The sequence below is a fragment of the Poecilia reticulata genome, linkage group LG10, assembly GCF_000633615.1.
Source record: "Poecilia reticulata strain Guanapo linkage group LG10, Guppy_female_1.0+MT, whole genome shotgun sequence".
Lineage (NCBI taxonomy): Eukaryota > Metazoa > Chordata > Actinopteri > Cyprinodontiformes > Poeciliidae > Poecilia > Poecilia reticulata.
The window spans coordinates 11,952,911-11,963,270 of record NC_024340.1 but is presented as its reverse complement, the minus strand read 5'-3'; the positions used below and the strand labels follow the sequence as shown (position 1 = coordinate 11,963,270).

Genomic DNA, 10,360 nt, shown 5'->3' with positions numbered 1-10,360 from the left:
GGAAAGAGAAAATAAATTTGGGGAAAAAAAAAAAGAGAGAGAAAATGGAGTTGAGTTGCTCTGTGATCATAACTCCACCACTGGTAAACACTTGTGGATCAAATGATCTGGATCAGCATGCACTGAAGTTCTACACATGACCTGAGGTGTGTTAGAGCAGAAACCCATCAGAAGGTTCTAGTGGACCAACTCCTCTACTGAACTCCTCTGTAAAGCCTGGCTCTCAGCAAACCATCGGAAAATCATTAATCATTATCATTTGTTGCACGTGATGTTTGTGATGTTCAGAGAGCATGTCTGAGTTACTCTCATGGCAATATCAGGACAGACAAGCTATGAATAGTGGTGGCTTTATTTATGAAACAAATAGAAATGTTTCCTCTTATAAACTACAGCAGCAGTTCAACCTGCTAAACACCCAGTCTGCTGCTGGATGGAACTGGAGACTTGTGATTAACTTTACACAGGATCCCAGGATGCCATTAATTTCTTTCCCACTGTTTATTTTGTGTTAGCCGAAAAACAATCATTGCGCAATTGTCTTTGACTAAAGCCAATCAGGTTCCATCAGTCTCTGTCTGACGGCTGAGTTCTGGCCCTGTGGTGTTTTCACTCCAACCCTGTTTGCTCTCCGTCTGCCAGCCTGTTAATGTGCAAACTGTGGTGTGGGCACAGACACATGCTGAAGTGCGGCAGGAACACCTACAGTCTGAGAGCCCTGGCTCCTGGCTGCCCTTGTCCAGCTCAGATTGTCCAACCTGGTCCAATCCAATCACTGGCCTGGCTCCCGCTGCCTTGGCCGGACCACAATCTCCCGTGGCTCCCGACTCTCTGGCTCCCGGCGTGCCGCACTGCCAGAGATAATCTGGGCCGGCAGACAAGAGGGAATTCCAACTTAGCTCCAATCGCTCGCTCTCTCGTTCCGTCACTGTCTGTCTGTGTCTCTCTCCCAGTGAGCAGATTAGATGAGGTGTTTGTTGGAAGGACTCATCCATTAGTATGAATTTATTCATACCCATATGTCACCTGTCTGTTTTTCTTTCTCCCCCTGAAGTCCTCTTCCTCTTCCTTCCTTCATTCCTCCCTCAATTCCTTTATCCTCTTTTCAGTCCCTGCATTCGTTCGCCGTTGCCTTTCATTTTGTTTTTGTGTTCAAATTCCTAAAGCCTCCAGTGGCTATACCTGCTCCTCATCTCCTCATCAGTCTGTCACTCAGATGCTCATTTGGTCTCTTTGAAAAGTTTTCAGTCCTTTCTATGAATTGATTTTTTTTTCTCTCAGGAATTTAAAGTTTATGCTTCAAATTAGGAGAGCTGAAACTTTTTGTGCTGTTAGTGCTGGATTTTCACCGTGGATACAGATAAATGTGAGAAGGTAGGAGAACACTAGTGCTCTGTTAATTGTCTCTTTTGCAGATAAGTGTGTTTGTGTTGCCCCCTTTTAACAGGAAACATTAAATATTGCAGAATTGCTTTTCTCTTAGAGTTTGTTTCCTATTCAGAAACCCTAGAGATTGCCTTTCTAAAAGGGAAAACAAAGAGCAGAAAACTCAATAACTAATAAATATAATGTTTATGATGGCTTCAGAAAAAGATAGTGACAGGTACTGTTTAAAAAAAACACATTCTCCTCACTGTCTAACATTACATCTCCTTTCCTGTCTTATGTCCATTAGGATTACTGATCTGACAAAGAATTTAGAATTTTAGAATTTCAATTCAGAGGTTAACATATATGGACACCTCCATCAGGAGATGTTTCAGAAACGTCCCAGAGAAGGTACAGGGGACGGGTCAGGACATGCCGGAGGGAGAGTCTCTGGGTTGGCATGGCAATGCCTCAGGCTTCTCCTGAAGGGGTTGAAGGAAATTCTGACATTTTATTGTTATTTTTAATTCTGTCAGTCAAAATTTATTTAGAAGCTCCCGTTCAGATTAATCACACTCTGGTGCTGTGATTAATCACGATTAATCCGTATACAGTGATGCCTCGTTTTTCGCGGGGGTTGCGTTCCGAAAATAACCTGCGAAAAGTGAAATCCACGAAGTAGTTACCTTTTTTTTTTTTTTTTTTTTTTTTACAACTATTACACAGCATAATTAAATACTCTACATTGAAACCAAAGAACAAAACCTGTTTTCAGGTCAGCGGATGTGCGTGTTAATCAATCGGACCTTAATGTGATCTGGAGTCATGTCATTCAAGCGTCTCCGCCAACCTGTCCCAGATTCACAGCTGGATCTACGGCAGAGCCTCTGGCCAGTTTTTTTCAGCAGGCATTCAAAGTTTCAGTTTCCATCTCCTGAATGGCCAATCTGTATTACATATATTTTAGCCAATCAGGGCGCAGAACACAATGCACTGTGAAAAAAACTGCACAAAAAAAATCCGCGAAGCAGCGAGACCGCGAAAGGTTTCTGAATAGCGAGGGATCACTGTACCTAACTTTGTTAGCTTGAAATATACATATTCACGCATTTGTGGCTCTTGTGTCCTCTAAAACAAAATTAAAATGCAAACAATTATCAGATTTTTCTCCTGTAGCAGAAAGCAGGTAATGTAGTCTCCCAATATTGAATAGCAACTAAAGGAAACTTACTCTGTGTGCTACAGACCATTATAGTGTTTCAGTTACTGCACTACACAGCTATACGAGTAGTAGCAAACTTGTTCAGGAGCCAAATGACAGATTACATTTTAGTTTTTTTGTGCCCCAACCTTTTCTCATGGGACCCTGGGCAACTGGCCACAGCCTGTATCAAAAACCACCTGCTGTCTGCACATTTTCAAAGAAATATTTTATTGTCTCAAACCAAACATGTCTCGAGATCCTCAGTAGTCCAGATTTTTATATTCAGGTATGTTTAAAGGAAGCCATTTTGTTTTAAATGTTAATGTTGTTTCCTCTGGATCTTGTGTGATGAGGCGACAGCCACTTGTCCTCATCCAGCCGTCCGACCGCCGTGATTCATGCATGAGATAATCTGAGCTCATGCATGTAGATGTTCACACGCGGGCTAGTGAAGCAACATAAGATAATTTAAAATATTAAACTTTTGTTGCTGTCTGTTGTCATGGAAACTTTTCACCTTTTGCTATTGTTTGTCGCTTCCCATGTGTTGAGTCCATAACGCGCTGCTGTGAACTGGGTAACCCTCAGTAGGAGGGAGGCTGTTAGGTTAGAATCGGTCATTCGATTAATCAGTGCCATGTAATATTAATGCCTTAAAATATTCAGATTGATCGCATGCGTCACCATATTGTCGTTCATAGCCCTAGTTATAAAAAGGAAACACTAAACCACGGCGTGTGTCTGTAGCTAAAACTCCCTGACCTGTTTATGTCTTCTGTAACTGTCTGACTAGATGTTAAAGAGCAAAAATAATTTAAAATTAAAGCTGCAAGCAACCTCGAATGGCCCTCACAGCTCAGCGCCGCTCCAGCCTATTGGCCACTGCAGAAGTCCCAGCACCGCCGCCCGCCAGCCACCGCAGACACTTTTTTGTACATCCTGACAAGATACACATGTGTACCAAATTTAATAATTCTAGGTTAAAGCATGTCTTGGGGCTGATCATTTAAAATATTCTAGGGAGCGCTATTGAGAAATTAGGCCACACCCACCAAAGATTTTTATGGATTCCTTTCGGGGGCTTGATAAGGACCCATCCTAGTGACTTTGGTGCAGCTTGGCTCAAAACTGTGGAATTCACGGGCAAACGTATGGTGACGGCGTTACGGGTCACTTCGTCATGCCGCCACGCCCACCTACTCCATCRAAAACAAATGGGGTTGGAATCCACAACACACACAGGACGAAAAATGGGATTTTCGACAGCTATTGACACCTTGTTCTGCCGTGCGCATGGAGATTGAGGGCTTTCGGCAAGAGGTCTTTGTCAGAGTTAAACACTGCCAAAAATGGTCAAAAACCCTGTGATTGCTGTCGATATCTGTCGCTGACTAGATGCGTTTGCGTCAGAATACAGGGTCAAAAATCCCACTTTTCGTCCTGTGACACCAGCATGCCTTCTGTCTCAGGACACAGTTTCATGTTGATTAGGTCAAAGTGCTCAGAAAACAACCATTCACAGTAAAAAATGACAATTCCTGTTCTCAGGGAGCGTGGCCTAAGTGATGTCATCATTTGACCATTGGGTATTGAAGGGCACCTTATGATGATCAATCACTGAAAGTTTGGTGCCTCTGTGAGTTTTTATGTAGGAGATATACCAGTTTCAAGTTTCATGGAGAATAGGTAAACTTTGACCCCAAGAAACCCCCCCTTTAGCAGGCACAAAAACGCAAACCTGTGATAATTTTTAATCGGAACCAATTGACCAAGTTTGAAGCCAATCGATCGAAATCCCTAGGAGGAGTTTGATCAAATACAAAGGCTGTAAACGGCCAAAATGGGGTCAAATGCACAACTTCAATCCAAAATGGCCGACTTCCTGTTATACTTGCTCTATGACATTAATTGTAAATTCTGAGCGTCTTGGGGAGCTCTACAAGTGTACTAAATTTCAAGTCTCTACGATGAAGTAAGGCAATAGGAAAGGGTCTTTTGAAAGTTGCTAGGTGGCGCCGTTGAGCCGTTTCTTTTGCGATTTTTGTGTTGACCTTAAAATATGGAAATTTTTCACAGTATCGACGAGTCCACCAAGCTTGGTGAGTTTTTAAATATGATAAAGCCTCCAAAAAGCCAATTCATCTTACAGAAGCATAATAATAATTTACAACACAATTTCAATAAGCCTTTGCAGCGCTTAGCTGCTCGGGCCTAAAGATAACAACACAAGTCAGAGATGGAACCTGCATAAAGTCAGCCATGAATGAAACAAAGGCAGTGTTTCACTGAGAATGACAGAGAGGTATATAATTAACTACCTAGCATGCGCCTTGAGCTGCTCCAGATGTTTTTGCATATTATTGAGGATAAACAGCTGGGAATCCCAAACACTAACAATGCTGCACCAACTCATTTCCATCAAGGCAGTGATCAAAAGGAGCACATTTAATTCATAATGCAAACAAAACTTTCTGAAGTCGGCCAAAGGATCTTCTCTTACAAATAATCAAACATGCATCCTTCCTACTGTGACAGAGTCTAGCATGCTAACAACCACGACCTTTCTATCTTGCAAGAGTTGCATTGAAAGTCCATTAAAAATGCCAACTTTGCATAAAATTATCATTATTTACAAAATCATGCAAAGTTGGCACTTTTAATGGACTTTCAATGCAAATTTTAGCGCAACTTTGCAGTAAAAGTGACATTATTTACTGAATGACACTTCAGGACAACAGTCATTAACATTCATAAAGACTTCTTCATGTTCATGACAGATGTTATGTCATGTTTATGACAGTGTCATGTCAGTCTTATGCACACCCCTTCAAATAAAGTGTCATCCTATTAACTATTAAGTGCCAAAGGCAATTATGAACAATTACTAATTTAGAGCAAAATTGTCAAGTTGAGGGACAGAAAATAACAGCCAGATATATTTCAGTCTGTTATTTTATGACTCCCTGCCTGATGAGGTGCAGTATTTCAGAACCATAGATGTAGTTCACCACTGATGGAGCGTGTCTCTGCACATAGGAAATGGAAAGCTTTTTTTATTTTATTTTTATGTAGAGATATCACAGATTAGTGTAAATGTGTGTTTAAAAAACAAGGTTTGTTATGCAGAATTTGGACTTATTAGTTTAAGACTAAATTAACAGTGTTCAAACATTCAATTCACATGCAAAGCAGAAGTGAAGATAGAAACTTTCTAATAAAGTACTGTTTTATTAAATTATTTTCTGAATTTGAAATCAATAGGCTGTTAGACAATTGATTCTTAACGCTGTGTTTGAAACTCCTAATGTGGGTCTATATTATGCAGGTTAGTGAGACGAGAGGAAAGGAAAAATACCCATGAAACAGAATAAAGTCATGCTAGTGGACCATCAGTGCTAACACCACTTGTTGCTCTACAGTCTGAAACACTGGTAACCATCTCTGCTCCCAGGTCTGCTCTGACCTGACACAATGCAGACATCGATAATGCAAAAAAAAAAAAAAAACACAGCTATATTTAAATTGTTTATCCTTAACTAACATTATCTAGAGTTTTTTTAAACCACAACTTCATGTGTTCATGCTGTGAAACTCCTTCCTGCAAACAGATGAAAACGGGTAAATGCAGTACATTCAGGGTTTTTACCCATCTCTCGTTTTCTTTCTCCAGCTCACTTCTTCATGGCTGGAACCAACACTCAGCACAGAACCGATACCGACCCATCCAGTCAGAGTAGCAACGATCAGTCGGACACTGAGTGAAAAAAGCTAAAACCAGAGACTGTGAAGTATTTGCATTATAATCTGTAGTTTAACATTTGTTTTAGTGAAAACAGGGACAGACTTACCTATCATGTAACACTGGTCTTACTCAGAGGTTTTATACTAAATTCTGGTGGAAGTGATCTGCTGTTAAAATGAATAAAAAACTACATCACTGAGTGATATTCAGTTTAATTCAATTAACTTCTATTCAATTTCTGTTGGGGGCCAAGACATACGTTTGCTGTTGTCTGAGAAAGTTAAATTACAGCTATGGACTTTCTATTATTTCCCAATTACAATTTTCAGACCCTAATCAGTTAAGAAAAGGGATTTAGATTGTCCTTCTAATCAACATTTCATCAGAGCTGCATGGTGTACATAAGGACTCTAATTGTTCTCTGCTTCATTCTCTTACCGATTACATTTGAGAAGGCGGAGGAGACACTCTGTATCTGAGTTTTTCGACATCTATCTCCTGCTGTCGATGTTTGTACCCAGAGCACTTTGTTGAAATGCTGGGCTAACGTTAGGATGCTGAGTCTGTATCCTGATAGGATATCAGGTCTATTTTCTTCTAGGCTCGCAGAAGAAACTTATTTTAAAATATCTGTGTTTTGTTTTGAATGTTGTAATGTTTAGCAGCATAACAAAGGGCTTTGGTACTTTAACTTTTAAAAGACAAACACGTAAAAATCAGTGGGACACAAATGATCCCAGAACTATTCTGTAAATCTACTGAATCTGCTAAATGCTGCTGCATCTCACTGACTCTGGCTACATCTCAACAGGTGGTCGAGAGTGAGGAAGAGGAGGAGTTGACACAGACGGTGGAAGAGGAGGAGGCTGATGAAGGTGGCCAGTTTGATGTGATCCCTCTGTACTCGGAGAGGGCCACCGTCTCCAACCTGGGCTCATCTGAAGCAGGGGGCGCTGCAGCGCGCAGCGCCAGCCCCACTAAACCAGTACTGTTGCTCCTTCTGCTCATAACTACTGCCCACAGCTGGGGGTAGAACAATATATAGAAGATACACACACACACATATACACACTCATACATGTACACACTCACATCAAATGGTTCCGCAAATAACACTGGTCTGATTGCTGAAAAGGTTCAAGAAATAGTAGGAAGAAATGAACTTTGCTTTTCTTTGTCAGAAGCATCTTCTTGGTTCTTGACTCCTGTCTTTGTTTTCATTCTTCAGTCCAAACATGACAAATGGCACTTTTTATTTATTTGGCTCTGACTGGAGTCACTGGGGGTGCAGGGGGTTCCACATGCTACCTATAACCAGTCAGCATACTTTAATATGTATTTGTTTGAAGTGCTTAAATTATACATCAGAAATCTGATGATGCGTAAGCAAATAGCCAAAACAAAGTGTTCACAAAATGTCTACCTCCAGCACTGGCAATTTGAAAACATGGAACATCATTAAACATGAACCCAGTGTTTCTATGGAACTGCAGAATAATGTGGGAATAAGGGAAGTGCTTGAAAATGGGTAGAAAAATTTAAAGGTTTGCATGGGGCGAGTTATTTATTTGAAATCAGCACATTTTGTAAATTGGCCCTGGTATTTAAGTAATTATCATTCTGTTTTACAGTGTAAATGCTAGAATACCAGGCAGGGTGTAATCATGTGCGGAGCTATCTCTCCGCTCCCCCAAATGTAGTAGAACATGGAAGTCTGCATCGGGGAAATCACTTTTGAACTCCTTAAAATTATGGCTTTTAATTCCAAAATGGGAGCCTCTGTATTCCACTCAGCTGAGCAGGACGCCTGTGGGGCGAGTTAAACTATCTGCTTCTGTGAGACCAAAAACAGAAAAATGAAACCCCACAGGAAAAGGACTTGTTATGTGTCCATCCAATTGTCATGTGACTTTTGAGAAAACTTTTAAATTAAGAAACACAAAATAGACATGGATGTAGAAATATTTCAGAGTTTCGTGCCTCTCGTAAGGCACAGACCTACCAGTAGATGGGATGGTCAGAATGTACTTGGCAAACATGTTTCCATCTGCCTTTGCTCATTAAGTCTTTTTCAAACACCACAATATTAAAAGTTTGCAAAATTATGGAAGTTATTTAGAAATTTGCCGTTTTTGTTAAATACAATACTTCAAACAAAAACAAAAAACATTGATGGATATGCCACAACAGTCAAAATAGGACTTATTAGGATCACTTCTAGAGGTAGTTAGTTGTACTGGATGTATTTAGAGGTATCAGAGTAAAGGTGGCCAAAGAACGCATAACAGTTTCAGATCTTTAGTTAAAAATATTTTTTTTTTGTATGAAAGCTGGATTGGTTGGGAAGACCTACTGATACTGTCTGTCTGAGAAGTTGTTTTTGTCCATCCCAAAATGTATGGAATAAAAAACACGTGAAAACTCAGTCAAATATTGTCATATCTTTAGTGTAGAATTCATTTATTCCACTGCATAAGATATTTTAATTTATTAATTTTGATTAATTATTTACATTGACAAGATACGAATTTTGATGCAATAAATCACCGTTTTCTTTTTACATACAGAAGTTTCAAGTGTTTGTATTCATGTGTTTATGTTACGACCAGGAATCTGACACACAAGCGACAGCCGCTAACCGCAGACGAAGCCGCTTCGCCTGGCCCAACGGGGTTTCCATTTTTGCTTCAAAAACCGATCTGATTGGACGCTTTTAAAGACTATTGTTGTGTTCAAGTTTTGCTAAAGGAGTTAGCCTATCAACAAAGCTATTCAATCCTAAAATAGCATCTCAAAGCTAAACATGTAGCCGCAGCAGATGCTAACGCTAATGTCAACATCTCCCTAAGCTCCATGAATGATCAGGAGTTCCTGAAATTGATAGAATAACACTTTGCTCCAATTTGATGGCTAGAGAATGTAAACAACAAATTAAAACCTATAAATATATTTGTTGTTGAGCTCACATGTTTATTTATTCTGTAATTTAGCAGCAAAAAGGGGTTTCTGATGTGAAATGTTAACTGTTTTGTCAACATATAGTTTTCAATTAAAATGCAATTAATTAACTACACACCCTGGAATTTGAAATTTGAATCCAGTCCCACCACTAGTTTAAATTTATGCAGATGAGTCAGTAAGTGAGGAACTGGTGCAAACTGGTTTAAGTGGTTGCATGTGAAAACCYCACAGCTTCAGTCAGAGCCTGTTGTTGGTCCCACTGGGTGTGAATGGGTCACCCTGACCAGGACTGAGAGGGACATGGTCACGAGGGGGTTACTGCTCATGAACTTTGTTGCAGTGATATTCTGCGTTCTCTTGACTCTCCAGCCAGCATGAGTGACAGATGCTCAGTGTGTGGTGAACGTAAGGCAGCAGGTTGGGGATCTGTGTGTGTTTGGGCGCAAGCATCAGGCATCAAACATGCAAATGTCCTTTGTTATTATTCGACTCAAGCACTTCATCACTCCCACCCACGTCAGCACTGCAAAAAAAAAAGATGCATACACACACATTTGCACACACACTGCACCCCCCCATCCCCACCCCACCCCTCACACATTCAGCCGATGCAGCTCTTTCTGGCTTTATTGCTCTATTCCTGTCCCCGTCGTCCTCCCAGGTGATGCAGGACCGGGGCCCCGGCCGCTACAGGCGCCGATATGAATTAAGCCGTCATAATAAAAACAATACACAAGAAATAATATGAGCTCTAAAATAAAATGGCAGAACAAATCAAATTGCTCCCCAGCAGGCAAAAAAAAAAACAAAAAAACATACAGAATTAAAAAAAACTCACTTCTGACAAAGACTGAGACACAGTAAAGGGAACGGAAAAGAGAGATATGAAGGAGAAATTAAGAAAGAAAATAAGGCCAAGTCCCTGTGTGGTCTTTGTGCGTTTGATGTTTTACTTGTTTTTAGTTGGGAGGCTGATAATCAGTCCCTGACAACATCTCTTTATCATCTGACAGGCTCCTGTGGAGGGGGCAGGGTGGGAGGAGAGTGTGTGTGTGCGTGCGTGCGTGTGTGTGTGTGTGTGTGTG

The 10,360-nt window shown here is 40.6% G+C and overlaps 1 protein-coding gene across 1 annotated transcript in view; it reads left to right on the top strand.

Moving 5' to 3' along the window:
* LOC103471152 (GDNF family receptor alpha-4-like) overlaps positions 1–10,179 on the top strand; it is an 87,362-nt gene extending 77,183 nt beyond the window's left edge. Inside the window, exon 9 of the mRNA XM_008419980.2 lies at positions 7,126–10,179. Within this exon, the coding sequence (XP_008418202.1) occupies positions 7,126–7,347 (222 nt within the window). The 3' untranslated portion in view covers positions 7,348–10,179. The remainder of the gene's footprint in view (positions 1–7,125) is intronic.
* The last annotated feature ends 181 nt before the right edge of the window (positions 10,180–10,360 follow it).